The 16,557-nt window shown below is 36.8% G+C and overlaps 2 protein-coding genes across 9 annotated transcripts in view; one reads left to right on the forward strand and one right to left on the reverse strand.

The window, feature by feature from the left end:
- LOC139118616 (alpha-1,2-mannosyltransferase ALG9-like) overlaps positions 1-16,557 on the reverse strand; it is a 513,500-nt gene that overhangs the window by 172,570 nt on the left and 324,373 nt on the right. The gene's annotated exons all lie outside the window — the stretch shown is intronic.
- LOC139118602 (uncharacterized) overlaps positions 1-16,557 on the forward strand; it is a 44,518-nt gene that overhangs the window by 23,410 nt on the left and 4,551 nt on the right. For 3 of the 8 annotated variants that reach the window (XM_070682009.1, XM_070682007.1, XM_070682008.1), the window contains exons 3-10: positions 6,503-6,658; positions 7,040-7,211; positions 7,876-7,959; positions 8,851-8,934; positions 10,387-10,470; positions 11,159-11,375; positions 12,901-12,944; positions 13,685-16,352. In XM_070682009.1, coding sequence (XP_070538110.1) covers positions 6,503-6,658; positions 7,040-7,211; positions 7,876-7,959; positions 8,851-8,934; positions 10,387-10,470; positions 11,159-11,375; positions 12,901-12,944; positions 13,685-16,352 — 3,509 coding nt within the window. Of the gene's footprint in view, positions 1-6,502; positions 6,659-7,039; positions 7,298-7,875; positions 7,960-8,850; positions 8,935-10,386; positions 10,471-11,158; positions 11,376-12,900; positions 12,945-13,684; positions 16,353-16,557 lie in introns of all 8 variants that reach the window. The other 5 variants (XM_070682010.1, XM_070682011.1, XM_070682013.1 and 2 more) reach the window with 5 other exon arrangements.

Genomic DNA, 16,557 nt, shown 5'->3' on the forward strand with positions numbered 1-16,557 from the left:
ATTTTATTCTAAACAGTGAAATAAAACGATTATCAGGACGGATAGCGTACACGTGGGGGCCCGTGATTGCTCTAATTTCCACCGGTTTATTACGGGTAAACATTTAAATTTAAAAAAATCGGGTTTAATATAGTACCTGAAATAAATGGATTCAACTTCGCAAACGGTTCCGACTCAGCAAACGGAAACGGGGCCCACACCGGAAACGGAAACGACTCCGTCAGGGACGATCCTACCACCAACACCGGCACCTCCGACACAGCGCAACATAGAGAAAATGACGTTACCGCCGAAGCATCCAGGGAGAGTTGCTGCGGGCAAGAAATTAGCGGAATGGAACAGGGAAAACAGGGAGAAGAAACTAAAAGCAATGAAGGGGGAGGGGATTGATGTGGTAGCGAGCCCCTCTCAGAACGGTTCCGAGGATAGAGTACCACAACAGTGTGATAGCTCACGCGATAATAAATGGTATAATAAATGTTATCTTGTTTTAGGAATTGTGGGAGTTTCATTGACTGCATTAGGACTATATTGGGGGCGTGCTCGGCATATTTGTCCCCTCCGGAAAGATGAACCGCTTCAGAAAGCGAAAAAAACAGAGCCCGTAGCGGCTCCCTCCAGAACAGTTCCGACAGGGGTTCCGAGGGGAGGGGAGGGGGGTGTTCCCAGCTCCTCTACATTGCATGAGATGGAGTAATACATAATTTTATTTATTATGACTAATGTTAAACCTGTTAAAAATATCCATAGCTGTTCTCCAACTCCCCCATATTTTTTATTTTTATTTTTCTATTTTTATATACTAGTCAGCAATCATGGATACTAAAACAGTTGTAAACACAATGTACGATGGTATTGTAATCGCAGGACTTGCGATGGGATATCTAATGATCTCCAGCAAATTTTTGAAGATGGATATGGGCGATCCAAGTCGACCAAATTTGACTCGCTTGACAAAATTAGGCGGTGCGACTGCTGCCGCGGTTGCGACCAAAGATCTCCTTGAACAGAAAAATATTATTCCTGCAGAACCTTATACTTTGTAATGTATATAGACCTTCTGAACGGACCTTCGGAGAGTCACAAAATAATAATATTATTATTCCTACAGAAACTTATACTTAGTAATATATATCAACATACAGTTAGCTATGGCTTCAGCTATAGGAATGACAGTTCTCGGTGCTGTATTAAATGCAACGGCATTCACAGGAGGAAATATTATCGGGCAAAAGCTTTCTGGGAATGGTGAGGCTCTTATTGAAGAGAAAATTAGACATGATAAAGCATTAGAAAAATTTGAACATGATCGCAACGTCTGGTCAGAAAAAAGATTACTCCAGGCTGACTGGGAAAGAGAAAATCAAGCAAAGGATGCGCATGCTGCGGCAGAATTAAGAGATACAGATGCAGAAATCCTGGAAGAAGCAGAAGCGGTGCAAAGCCGTTCCGAAGGGGCAGTTCAATTCTCAGATTATTATCAACCCAGTCCTGAGCAAAAGAAATATGAGATGATCTATATTGCTGGAGGATTGGTCGTGGGATGGTTTATCTTCCGATAGGGTTACACCGGTAGGCGGAACGACTACAGCAATTCAATACAAAAGCTAGTCGGCCAGTTATTGAAATCGATCATGTTTCCATCCTGATCCGTTATCCAGATACGCATTGAATCCATCCAGTCTGAGCCTTTTCTCAATGGCATGGAAATTGAGCCGTCTTTAAAATTATAGGTGACCATTTCACCTATTTCTTTTGTATCCTGAATGGGAAGTGTTCGTAAAGAGTCTGATACTACTCCCTGTATGTATTCGTCAGAGCCCAAGCCAACATAACTTCCAGTAACATCAATGACATCTGAATGAACTATGTATTTAGTGACTGTTAAGAAATCTGCTCGACCTGGACTCATAGTACTTTTTGTCACGGGGTTGTTCTCAGGTTTATCTGAAAAGCCGACTACGTTGGCGAAGCTACCTGTGGCATTGAAATAGACTTTAATATCTTTAGCCAAAGTTAGAAGAACGTGGCCTGTCGGCAGATGTTTTTCAAATTTGATTTTCGGCTGCAACCCGATTGCTTTGTTTAACGTATCGATATTGTAGTTACCCGGTCGTATTGATTTAGTCTTCTTCGCTTGGTCACCTTCTTGGTATTTTAGTACATTATTCGTCGATGTTATGTTATGCCATGAATTGTACAGTCCACACTCTAGCAGCCTTATCTTCGTAAACTGTGATATGTCAATGCAAGGGTTAAAATACATAGTAACCGGTTTGCCTGTTTTGCTTTCAATCTCAATGATCATCGTTGTATGTTGTATATTATTACAAGGTATTATTTATTTTTCACTGTATATAGGTTAATCATGTCTGGTCCAAGTAACTCCGGTCTAGGTGTAATTCGTGTACAAAATCTTGAGCTTGAAGATTTAAGTGATGTTAAAGTGAACAATAATACTAAGATAGCTACTAATCATAATAAGGATTATGTCCTTCGTTACAAGGACCGCGAAAAATATTTCGTTTTAGCCGCGGCGCCCCACGAGCATGCTGTAGAATTTTCTGAACTTACAGACATTGATGAAACCGTAATTGACGCCACAAAGGCTTCGAATGATCCTACTCCTTTTGCACTGACATGGAATTCGACTAGTCAGAAATTCATGCCTTATAATGTACCGCGTAACATCTTAGATATATTGGATAGTGAAATTAGTGGTGGAGTTGCTGAACTGCCAGGAACTCCAAATGTTATTTATTTCGATAGCAATGTTAACAAGTACAAGTTGTTAGATTTTCGTAGTTGGCTTACTCCTACGAATCCATACATTGCACTTCTTGGTATACCGATTCACCTTAAAATTAGTCCTCTTAATACAATAATGAAGGCAGATAATACACTAAGAAGGTGGATAAACGAGGGGGAGAATTATTGCTCGTATACAGCTAGCGGAGTTCCAGTTAGATTATTTTGGGACACAACTTTAAAGAAACTGGGTCTTAAAAGTGTCGGTGATGAGGCAGCTGTTCTCACTTTACAGACTGTAAATCAACAGATGACTGATAATATGAAAATACTTCAACATGGTACAGTTCTCATTAGATGTGTAAAGTTAGCTACGGGAGACGAGTTTGACGATTTGGTTGGATATTATGCTATGAAAACAGATAACAGAACAACTTGTGATATTATCATAAGTATTGATAAAGATCGCAATGAAATGAGTATTGAATGTTTTGTGGTGGGAATAGAGTAGAGAACGACTTAGGAACTACATTTGTACGTAGAGATAAAAGAGTGAACACTTTAGATATCAGTACCATTCATCTGAAACGTCTCATTTTATTTGAAGTAATGGTCTTTCGTCATATTTTAAGTTCAGAGGAAATTACTAAAATTTTATCTATCGGGTGAACAAGTTAACTAGAGTCGCTCAGAAAAAATTCTGTAGAAAATGTTTCTGAAAACTGTAGACTTTCAGACCTCTGAAACCACGTGACAAGTTGCTAAGCAACTGGAAGGGTATTGCGAAAGCGGTATTGCGAAAGTCCCTACTGGAAACGTCCCGATAGGGGTATTGCGCAACAGTGTTCAAGATCGGAACGGTTACTGTATGGAGGGGGAGTAAAATCTCGCTCCGATAGGCGTAGGAAAAACAAATTCACACAACCAGAAAACAAGTATATACTTACATCCACCTCCAGAATGGGCACTGGAACGGTGCAGAGCTGCAGCACAGTCAGAATCTATCTAACAAATGAGAATGTCGTTCCGTTTTGATAGTGGGGGTGAGTCATAGCGCATTGCGCAAGTCCAGGACCTGACTCAGAAGGGAATTTCCCTGCTTAGTTCAGGACAATGCACTGCTGCGCGTGAGTTCGTATATAGGTCAGGGTCATACTTTAGTTACATGGATGGTTAATTTTTCCTTCGCTCCCTTTAGATAAATGAATAAAATGGGTGTAAAAATTCTTATTTGTCACAGAAGGGAACAAAAACTTACTACTGTAAATCTATAGCTAAGCAAATCATGTATTTGTACAACATTGTTCTTGAAGTGCAGTATTTGTCTCTCATACATTTGAGTCTTACAGCTATTTTTAGCTACTATAGACTATAGTCTATAGAAGCTATTGGGATGGGTATCCGTCCGGCGTCCGTCGTCAGTCTGTATGTATGTATGTATGTATGTATGTATGTATGTATGTATGTATGTATGTATAATGTATGTATGTATGTCCGTTTGTGAGGCGTCCGTCCACTCAAATATCTTGAGAACCGGAGTACTTACTGATTTGATATTTGTTGTGTAGATGAAAAATATGATTTTGAGAAACTATTTTTTTTAATTTTTTGATATTGTTGAAAATAGGCAAATTAATGCCAAAAAAGGTGTTTTTGGTAAAAAAATCTTCTTCTTCATAACCGCTGGTCAGACAGCTTTGTTATTTGCGTATACAGGTCCCTAGGGATAACCCAACTTAGATTTGTTCAAATTGTGATGAAATATGCAAATGTGTATCTTTAAGGAATTTTTTTGTCATTTTTGTCAAAATTTGACTTACATTGTATGGAATTCTTGTACTGTATAAACCCTATCAATTCACCCAGAAAAAATAATTAATATGATTTTAAATAATTGAATCATCAAAGCCAAAATAATTTTAGTGTGGAATTTTCAGAAATTTCAACATTTTTTGACAGTTCAAAATGAAATGCTTACCACTTGGAAGATTAAAACATGTAAAGGCAACTTTCCTGAATCCAACTTGATATATTCTGAACCACCATTTATGTTATCTAAAAGAAATTGCTCATAATAGTTTGTCATGATAGGGTGGTCAAATAATAGAGATAGAGAAAGTTCTAATTTCCATTTATGGTTGACTTGGTAAGGATAAAATAAGATTACTTTTTGAGGAAAAAAATAGAGTGGTCAATTAAAAGAGTGGTCAAAGTGATAGGGTTTTTATGGTAAAGCTGGGCTGTATTAAAGATTCCTCATGTGCTATTTATAGCACTTATGCAATCTGTGTAAACAGTGCAATGAAAGTGTAACATGATTCCTTATAATGCTTTTGATGACCTTGAACTTCTTAAGTTTCAAACATTTGTCTCTTCAGTGTGCTTTCTCTGAGTACGTACAGTCTCAACTTATTCAACAGAACTTACGTTAATTTGAAAGTTAAAATGTGCTGGTTAATAGGATAAAATACTGATATTAAAGATAACCAGCTCAAGATTCTTTATAACCTGACAGATATGCTGTTTTTTATGACGTAAATCTTGATTTAAGCAAGTCTTGTTTACTTTAATTAGAATGTAATTAACTCTCGTTTATTTGCTATTATAGACTAATATAGTCTGATGAAATATGCAAATCTGTATTTTTACGGAATTATTTTCCATTTTTGGTCAGGCCATCCTGAAATGAGCTATCAAAGATATCCACCTTCTTCATCAATACATGTGTCACAAAAGGTTATTCTCTACATAATACAGCAGAGCTCTGTCAACTGTTGAGTCGCTTGTTTTTTCAAAACCGCTGGTCAGACAGCTTTAATATTTGGTTTACATGTCCCTAGGATGACCTTAGTGAGATAATTTCATACAGTCAGGAAATACTTAATTTTGTATCCATGTCTATAGTAGCTTCAGGGATTTTGGCCCTATGTTTACATGTTTGGAAAATGCAAGTGAAAATGCATTGTGTACATTTACCATGCTTGCTGGAAATTCATTTTGCGATAGCTGTAGGAACAAATTTGGTAGATATTTACAAGCAGGTAATTTTCAATATATCTAGAAATCACAGAAAATATTGCATTTAAATTTTCAGATTGTGCCATCACCAACATGATGTTTCGAAATTAAGTATAGGAGCCTCAAATGTAGAAACACATTCAGGGAAAGACGCTTATTTTTTCTCCACTTTTCCTCTGGGCAAGTGATGGTTAAAATTCACTTGCCCGAACTAGAAAACCACTTGCCAAGTACAGTACTTAAGTTTCAGCATGCACTGAACACAAGTAGGCTTGTGTATGCAAACAGCCCCATGTAACAATTTCTACCGAATAAAAACAAAATTTCTTGAGCCCTGACAGTGCTTGCAATTTATGATATATTATTTGCTATTTTGGTAAGTTATGCTTTTTTCCACTTGTCCCGTCGGGCAAGTGGCATCAGCAGTTCACTCGCCTGAATGTGATTTTCACTTGCTCCGGGCAGTCGGGCAACCCTTAGTGTCTTTCCCTGACATCCAGTCTAGTTGCAGGAAATAATATTGTGATGACCTTTGACCGGACTATGCATATTTTGGCATCTATAACCCGTGCAAAACTTGCCTATGTTGCCGTGCCCTTTAGTCAGGAGTAAAAATATTACTCAAAATATTAGAGTGCCTTTAATGATTTTTTATGTATGTAACCCGGTTACGATTGTAAGTCATGTGATTAGATCTGCTGCGTGTTGTTGAGTGTGATGACACATGTGTGGATAGCGTCTTCGCCCACAATGCATTGCAATGCTCTACTGATTTTCACTGCTTGAAGACAGTACTTTGGTGTGGACGTACGTTTAGGAATTATTATCCGTTTTACTGCCAAGAAAAATTCCAAGACAACGTGGTTGGTCTTTTACATGACTGTGCTTACAGGTATGTGTATTTGAATGCTTTGGTATTGAAAACAATGAACTTTTAAAAGTCTCAAAGTGTGAGACACACCCCTCAAGCTGAAACGTGGAAGGACCATGTGTTTTCCCAATTAACGTGGAAAAGTTTCTAAGTTGTTATTCTGTAGTTAGTTTGATTCTAGTAGTACTTTATGATAGTAGTGAAGTTTTATTTAACATGTTGAAATTTGGATTCTCTGATTTTGAAGGAAATTTTCTGTGATTCTTAGTTCTTTGTTTCATGGGATTTTTGTACAGTGTATTTGCTATCATGTTGACTTAGTCTCATCCTGAATGAGATTGTGTAAACAGAAGGAAACGCTTACATAATTGCCATTGGTCTTTTACATGACTGTGCTTACAGAGGAGATCCAGTTAATGAATTACTGATACACTGCGTGTGTTCCTATTGTGTGGCCGGATTGAGGAGCCAGCAAGGAGTGCCTGGAAGTGTTCGTATCAATCATCAACTCGACTATTGCTACCAGGGTTGGAATAACCAAATCCCCAGGGAGGAGCGTCTGGAAGGACTCTGTGTGTGTAACGTAGTTTCCTATTGGATAGACTGTCATCGTCATAGCAACAGGACGGACATTGACCTACAACTCAAGGAGAAGCCATTGTAAAGCCATATAAACAATAGCTAAGTGAATGAACCTAGACAACAGCCATTTTAGAATTACCTGGAACTTTATTATGGTGGATGAACTTTAGATTTTGCGCCTGGAAATTATTTTCCAGTAATACTGCTATTAGTTTTAATCATTGTAGACCAGTGTTTTTATTCTTTTATTATTATTATCATTAGTAGTAGAGATTTTAGCTGTAGTGAAATAAACCTTAATATAAACTGCAACGCAAATTGTACGATAATCATTCTTTCCTGGTTTGTTGATTGTGTGATATGAACTTGGGTCGGGTTTTAATTATCTGGCTAAATTTAATTGTCAGTTTAATTACCCGGTTACAGTAATATCACTGATTTGCCATGTATGGCAGTCTTAAATTGGAAACAAGTGCTAAATGATGAGTTATAAAAAAGTCCCTTTAGACTGCTGATTTAGCCCCAGTGATTCTCCTTTCAGTGTCAGTGTTACAATTGTATCACATACTGTCTCTTCAGGTCTTATATGTGATGTACATAGATTTAAACTACAAAGACTTATGGAGATGCATTCATTTTTTAATCTTCATCTGTAGAAGAAAGAGATTGAATATGTTGAGCACAACATTTCAAATAATGCCAAAGAGAAATCAGACCTTTGCTGTAAAGAGATGCAGTCTGTAAGTATAACATGTGTTTTAAATCTTTATCTAAGCAAGTCATGTATTTTTCAAAAATCGTTCTTGAAGTGTACTATTTGCAAATTGCATATGTTATTCTTAAAGTTTTTTTACATGTTTGGAAAATTAAAGTGAAAATGTGGTGTGTGCATTTACCATGCTTGCAGCAAATTCGTTTCATGACAGCTAGGAACTGATTCAGCAGACATTTGCAAGCAGGTCATTTTCATTTCACCATTGAACCACATCAAATGTTCATTTAAATTATTAGATTGTTAAATTTGCCATCACTGATACTGTGTATTGAAATTCAGTGTGTGACCCTCAAATTTAGGAACACATTCAGTCTATTTGCATGAAAAAATATGTATTCGTAGCTTTGCATCATAAATGTCATAATTTCCAATTTGACCTTGATCAACATTCTGCATAGCCATGTTTGTACTGCTGGTAGAATTTTTTTTCCTGGTCTAGTCTGTGTAAGTTAGGTTAGTCCTCACTAAGATATCACAGATGTAGGTCAACAGGTCCTCTCTTTGTATTGAATTTTAAAATTATGCAAGTCTAATACTACCAATATGAAAACGTATTCTTATAATTGAATAAATCCATTGCAGTGCCCTGAAGTATGGACTAAATATTTCTCAAAATTTATGGTTGCCTGAAATAATTTTTTGTAATATGAGTGATTTGGCTTGTATGGCAGTCTGAAACTTTAAAACCATTGAAAAGTGGCGAGTTATGAAAAGGTTTCTTTAGACTGCTGATTTGGCCCAAATGATTCTACTTTCAGCCTTAAAGTTGTATCACGTACTGTCTCTTAGCATCTCATATGTGGTGTATGGAGATTGCTATAGGTGCATTCACTTAATCCTTATAATTCATTTTCAGCAGAAGGAAATAGAAGATGTAGAGCCCAACATTCCAAATAATGCCAAAGAGAAACCAAACCTTTGCTATAAAGATGTACACTCTGTAAGTATATCGTGAGTTGTAAGTCTATAGCTAAGCAAATCATGAATTTCGCAAACATTACTCTTGCATTGCAAAATTTGTCTATTGCACATGTGAGTCATCGAGCTTTTTACATGTTTGCACAATTCAAGTGAAAATACGGTTTGAACATTGTCCATACTTGCAGCAAATCCTCTTCACGACAGTAATGAACTGATTTGGAAGATATTTAACAAGCAGGTCATTTTCAATGAATCTTTAAGTCACAGCAAATATTGCATTTAATTTATAGACTGTTGAATGTGAAATCACTGACAGATGTTTTGAAATTCACTGTGTGACCCTCAAATGTAGAAACACATTTTCTGCATGAAAAAATATGTTAGGAGCTTTCCATTATAAATGACATAATTTCCAATTTGACGTGGATCAAAACTCTACATAAAGATCTTGATGCATAGACTGCTTGTAGAAATACTTTTCTGTTCTAGTCCGTGTAAGTTGTTCTAGTCCTCACTAAGATAACACAGATGTAGGTCAACAGGTCCTCTCTCTGTATTGTATTTAAAAGCATGTATTTATTACCACCAATAGAAAAAAGTCTGCAGATAATTGAATAAACTGTTAATTAATGTAATTAAGATAATCATTCCGCAACACACACTGTACACATATCTATCAATACTATGAAAATAAAAATTGTTGATCTCAGATGTCGTTTGCTTACTTCTGGATATCTCAGCTTCTATTTAAGTTACAAAGCTGGTGGTTTAGTGCAATGCCTTAACTATGAAAGCAATTTTTTTCTTTAATTTTGGGATCACCTTTGACCTACTTTGCATATCTTGGCATCTATACGTGTACAAAAGCTATCTAAGGTGTAGTGCGCTTAAATGTGGAGCTAAAATATTTATCAAAATCTTAGGGTGCTTATCATAATTTTTGATGTAATGTCATTGATTTGCCTTGGATAACAACTGTGATACTATTTTTGCTGCACTATGTAAAAAGATGCGAGCAGTCTTGTCATAGATTCTCTAATGAGCCTTTAAATTATGACCCTTAACCTACATTTCTGTATTTAAGCGTCTATCACTTGTGCAACACTACTGTTTAATGCGATATCATAATGTGTTTGATGACCTTTGACCTCTTGTGTATCTTGACTTGCATAACACTGGTGTTTGATGAAATAGAATTTACTTTTCAAAGCAGATTTGAACCTGAATTTTTAGATGAGATGACCTTTGACTTTTTCTTTATCTCTGCGCTATTTGTCTGCATATCTTGGCTTGCATGGCAGTCTGACACTTGGAAACTACTGCAAAATGATGAGTTATATAAAATAGTTTCTTCACACAGCTCATTTGGTACAACATATTGTCTCTCAGCATTTCATATGTGGTGTACGTAGATTTAAACTACAAAGACTATGCAGGTGCATTAACGTTCTACATCTTTCTTCATTCATAGCAAAAAGAGCTTGAAGATGTTGAGTCCAACATTCCAAATAATGCCAAAGAGCAATCAGACCTTTTCTGTAAAGATATACACTCTGTAAGTAAATCGTGTGTTGTAAATCTATAGCTAAGCCAATCATGTATTTGTGAGACATTGCCCTTTAAGTGCAGTATTTGCTTGTTGCACATGTGAGTCATAAAGTTTTTTTACATGTTTAGAAAAATCAACTGAAAATGTGGTGTGTACATTTACGATGCTTGCAGGAAATTCATTTCATGACAGCTATAGGAGCTGATTTTGCAGACATTTTCGAATCAATCATGAAGGATGTAGCATGCTAGCAGGGTACGCTTACCCATTCCGGACATCTTGTACCACCACTTAACAAATGGTTCAAGATTGCACTATTGATTTTGTCAGTGGTTTTTGTTTGTTTGTTTTCAAGTTTGTTTTTTACTGTTCCTTGGACCTGACAGCTTTTTTCCTTGTATGGTTGTGATTACTGGACCTGATTTGATGTCATATTGAATCACAACAAATATGCTGTGTACATGTTTAGATTGTGCCATCACTGACACGATTTTTACAAATTCAGTGCGAGACCATCACTTTCCCAAAACAGTAGCTGGCTTTGTCATTGATATGTCCTTTTTGGTTTTTATATGATTTTACAATTATCTTATGTGAGTTTAATCATATATATTTTACGAGTTCTTTCTGAAAAGACATTTCAAGTGTCATCATATGTTAATAGTTCATTTTTATTTTCTTTTTTTCTTTTAAGGAAAATGTGGTAGAATTGTCATCAGATAGTGATGAAAAAAACAAAGAATTTTCAGAAGATGATGACGATTGTGTTGTTATTGGATCAAATGAGAATGAGGATACTGGACCATGCATTGATTATTATGTCAATGGGAATGTTTGGATCTGTAACCTTTGTGATAAAACAATAAAAAGCAAAGGAGCATTATCCACACATGCTGGTTTGCATTTTAACGGTACGTAAGCTTCACATATTTTGGCTTGAATGAACTAAAATGGGACATTTGGTCTGTGATTCCCAACAGACATTGATGTCTTAAATCGCGTTGACTGATATACTTCTACATGCACTGTCACATGCCTTCTGTTTAGGTTGTCTTGTAATGCTTTAGTTTGACTGCATAACTAAATGTGTATGTACTATCATGTTTGTATCTAAAACTTTTAAATATGATGTGATAAGATGCAACATTTCTCACAGTTGATTGTACTTGCAGCAAAGTAAAATTGAGTCAAAAATTTAATTCAGATCAGTTGGTGGCAGAATATGGATAGGAGAGAATCTCTAGCCTGCTTATAGTTAGGTGTGCAATATATATTATCTTTGATCAATGCAACACGTATGTCATCAGATTACTTGATTTGAATGTGTATTATGGTAAAAGTCATACCAACGTCATAAGGCAGCACTGTTTCCTATTTTTGATGGGATACAACACTGACAAAGTTAACAGACTGTAAATGCCAAGTGAATATAAAACTTTCTCTCAATATGTTTTTATGATTACTATTACACTGTGGACACTATCATTTTATTTATAGTAACACCTGTCTAAATTGAACCTGTTTAATTAGGAATCTTATCTATACAATTTTATTAGTCCCTTCAGCATTCCATGAGACAGGTTTTACTGTGACAAATTTGCTGGTAGTGTGTGTTTGGAGAATCATAAGTACAGACTGATCACATTTGTCAAGATAAGTTACGTCTGGAAATGTACATTTTGGTCAATATTCTTTACTTTAAGACTTGCATAAGTTACTATAAATGACTCTACCCAAATACCAATCAAGAAATCGTTTAGAAGCCACTTTGCACTCCTGTTTGACAGTATTTGGAAGAAAAGAAAATTAATCTGCAAAAGTCATATGTAGTATTTTGTAATTTGAGCAAATGTCTGGTGTCTTTAAATTTCTTTGAACATTACATTGGTCAATTATTCATAAGTTGTAAATTTATTCCGATGCAATTTATCTTGAAATTAAAACTGGACATAGATTTGTCCTGTATCACTACTACAGATAAACCCCAAGTTTCACATGTGGGCATGATGTGCTTACTATTTTCGAAACACCTGACGCCACTTCTTGGCCTTTTTGCCAGAGGTCCATATATCTTTCTTTCATAGATTTGACTTTGTTGTGTGTACCAGTACTTTACTGTTTGTTGTGTGCTGTTTTGTATCTCTGACATATGCTTGTGTGGATTGATCATGTAGTAACGAATTGTGGCCTTATGATTATTGGATTCTGGATTGGTATTATTGAAGTAATTTCACTAGAACTGTTCTTTCATGCTAGCTGTCAGACCTTGAAAAGGCTTAATGGTATTCATTTTCCAATACACAGAGTTTACAGCTTTCCCCAGTATTAACATAAGGGTCATTGTTTATTTAAAAATTAAATTGATTGCCAAGAAATTGTAGAATAGCATTGTATAATGTCTTTTTAACAGTGCATGTATCTTTTATTTTGTTTCAGAGTCAGAGAGCTGGTCTTGGCAAATAAAATCAACATTGATGAAGGTGGGTGTAACTTAATCAGTTGTTACTCACCGCTCAAACCAGAACAAACATGCATACAAATCCATGGTCATCCCTATTCATCAATACACAGAAATAGAAATTCAAAATGAAATTCTGGGTCACCATAAGGTATGAACCCCCTAAGTTACAGATCACGAAAGTCAAGAATATGATAGTACTATATTTGACTCATCCACATTTCATTTCTTTTACTCACACTTTTGGCATATGTTTACTAGTTAGTATCCAAAGGGACCTTAAATATGCCTCAGAGGGCAGAGTGTGAATGTTACAAATGCCAGTATGTTTAGAAATATGGGAAACATAAACACACACAACAACCAGATCATTGTAAAAAAGGTTTAGCAGCACTGTAAAAAGGTACATGTAGACAATATGTAAATATGATATCAGATGAATTCCAACAATCGTTACCATTCAAGGCAAGCATACTGGGAGGTCCAAGAAACAATAAAAACAAACAAACAACAACAAAAGTACACTGACAAAATCAATAGTGCAATCTCAAACCACTTGTTAAGTTGCTGTACCAGGTGTCTGGAATGGGTAAGCGTACCTTGGCAGCATGCTAAACCCGTCGACTTTGAAGGAAATGAATGTAAAGAAGTAATAGTACTTTACAGTCATTCAGTAACTACCAAAGATACTGTTGTGAGTCAAAGTCAGGAACACTTTTAAAAAACAAGCAACTCATAATGTGCATGCACTTTTTACTACAGGAAACCCGGGATAATGAACCCGATCACATACAAGCTCTGACTAGGCAGGAGGGGGCCATCGCTGTATCTTCAAGTAATACCCACAAATCAGTCACTACAAATAGCCAAGAGAAAGACAATACAGACACCTTCCATAAACGAATCACCAAATCTGTCAAAATACCGAAAACTAAAGTGCTTGTTCGAAAAGATGAAAGGAAATCCAAACAGAACAGTGGCGAACAACTACCAAATGTTCAGGTCGGTGTAGTAGACAGTAATGGCAGTGTATTCAATACAGACTCTCAAAATGAGGCACATGTTACCGATAAAGCCCGCTCTGAAAAATGCTGCAAAGATGTTAAAAGTAAAGGAGTGAAGAAATTACAGCAAGCAGGAAAACTAGCAGAAGCTCTAGTAATCAAAGCCCTAAGACCTTGTGAGGAAATATGTGTCAATGGTGTTGAAAGTAATCAGCAAGCCCAGTGCAGCAGCACAGGAAGTGAAGAATCTGTGTGTGGTGATCTGTACAGAGTTCAAAGTGACTTTGATCACAATAATAATGATGATGATGATGATGATGATGATGATGGTGATGATGATGATGAGGATGACGACAATGATGAAGATGATTATGACAGCATTGATGATCCAGACTATGATCCTGATCAAGATGGTGAAGTAACCTCAGTGACTTCAGAGTTTGAATCAGATGATGTACCGAAGAGAAGTATCAACCAACAGAAGGAGAAAGAAAGTGCTGTCAGAACTCCCAGAATATGGAAAGGTGGAAGAGACAGAAAAGTCAAGCGACATAGAATGAGCTCAGATATACAATGTGGAAGAAAAGAAAAAGTCACACGACATAGGCTCAGCTCAGTGAGACAATATAGCGACACAGAAACCAGTTCAGATGAAGAACTTCAGAGCCCACTAGTGTCTACATCTTCATTATCATCATCATCGAAGAATATCAAGGTTCAAGTTACAAATAACATTGGAAAAAGGAAATGGGATAAGCAATACTATTGTGTTTACTGTGAAAACCCATATGCCAAGTTACCTCGGCACTTTGAACAGAAACATAGTAATGAAGTTGATGTATGCCATGCACTAAGTTATCCAAAAGGAAGCAAGCAGAGGAAAATGTGCTTGAAAAGACTTGCGAATAAAGGCAATCATGCACACAATATGAAAGTAATGGAAAAGGGCGAGGGATGCATTGCAGTCAAAAAACGTCCAACTTATGAGGTATCCGGTGAGGACTATTTACCATGTGAACACTGCTTAGCATACTTTGTTAAAAAAGATCTATGGAGACATGACAGAGTATGTACCATGAAACCTGCAAATGAGAAAGCAGCATCTTATCGAAGAGTACAGGCAAGATCTTCCCTACTCCTTCCATTGAGTAAAGATATCAGTAAGGGTTTGAGTGACAATGTCCTTTGCAAAATGAATGTTGACAAAATTTCGTTGGTGGCAAGGAGTGACCCTCTCATTTTGCAGTTCGGCGAAAAACTCTACAAAAAACATGGGCCCAGTGGACAATATCAATATGTTACTCAACCAATGAGAGATTTAGGGAGATTTGTGATAAAAATAAGAGAAGTCACCAACGATAGCTGTTCAACTTTAACTAGCTGCATACAGCCACAGAAGTTTGATACTGTGGTCAGTTGTGTGCGGCTGTTAAGTGGATATGATGAAGTGAAGTCATCGTATAAGGTTCCCTCTTTGGCTACAAAGCTTGGCAACACCTTACGAAAATGTGCGATCATCTGCAAAGGCAATGCAATAAAACAGGAAGATGAGGCCCTTGAAGAAAGAGCAGAAAGGTTCCTGCAACTGACGGATATGAACTGGGTGGAAGACATCAGTAGTAATGCACAGAGAACAATGAATGAGAGGAAGCGGAAGAAGGCAAAGTATCTCCCACTGGTTAGTGATGTAGCCAAGCTACATAAATATATGAGAGGTGTCGCCAGTGAAACAAAAAAGCAGTTAAAGGCTGATGATTCAAATGAAAAAAAATGGGGTGAACTCTGCCGGGTCACTCTTGCCCAGCTGATACTTTTCAATAGAAGAAGAAGTGGTGAAATGAGCAGAATGTCTGTGGAGGATTATGGGAACATACATGGAGGAAATGATGATCAGCGCGTACAAGATATCAACTCATGTTTATCAGCCTTTGAAGAAAGTCTATGTAAGAAGATGAAAATAGTTCACATTAGAGGAAAGAGAGGACGCGACGTCCCTGTGATTCTGTCAAGTGATCTGAAGGCTCAAATTGACCTTCTCATGGAAACAAGGGAGAAGGTTGGAATAAATCCAAGAAATCAGTATGTATTTGCATGTTTGAAGGATTCAGAAATGCCGGTGCGTGGCTCAACTGCCCTACACAAGTATGCACTAAGTGCAGAATTGAAAGCTCCTGATATCATAACGTCGACAAGATTGAGAAAGCAGATGGCAACCCTTTCCCAGGTCTTGAATTTAAAAGAAAATGAACAGGATATCATAGCAGGATTTATGGGACACAACCTCCAGATCCACAGAGAATACTACAGACTGCCAGAGCAGACTTTACAGGTGGCAAAAGTAGGACGACTACTGATAGCATTGGAAAAGGGCAATATAGCTGAATTTAGGGGGAAGCCTCTAGAAGATATTGAAGTAGATTCTTACGGTGAGTAATAATGTTGTTAATTCTTAACTCACATGTGTCACGCATGTTAGCTTATGGTCTGTCTGCTCGTGTTTGTCTGTGTGTCTGTCTTTTTACACAATATCTCAAGAACGGCCACACACACTTTAACCAAATTTGATAATTAGGTTCAGATATCAAATGGCAAGAACTGATTGCATTCTGGTGAGCATATTAATGATGTTAT

This window comes from Ptychodera flava, chromosome 19, assembly GCF_041260155.1.
Source record: "Ptychodera flava strain L36383 chromosome 19, AS_Pfla_20210202, whole genome shotgun sequence".
Classification (NCBI taxonomy): Eukaryota; Metazoa; Hemichordata; class Enteropneusta; family Ptychoderidae; genus Ptychodera; species Ptychodera flava.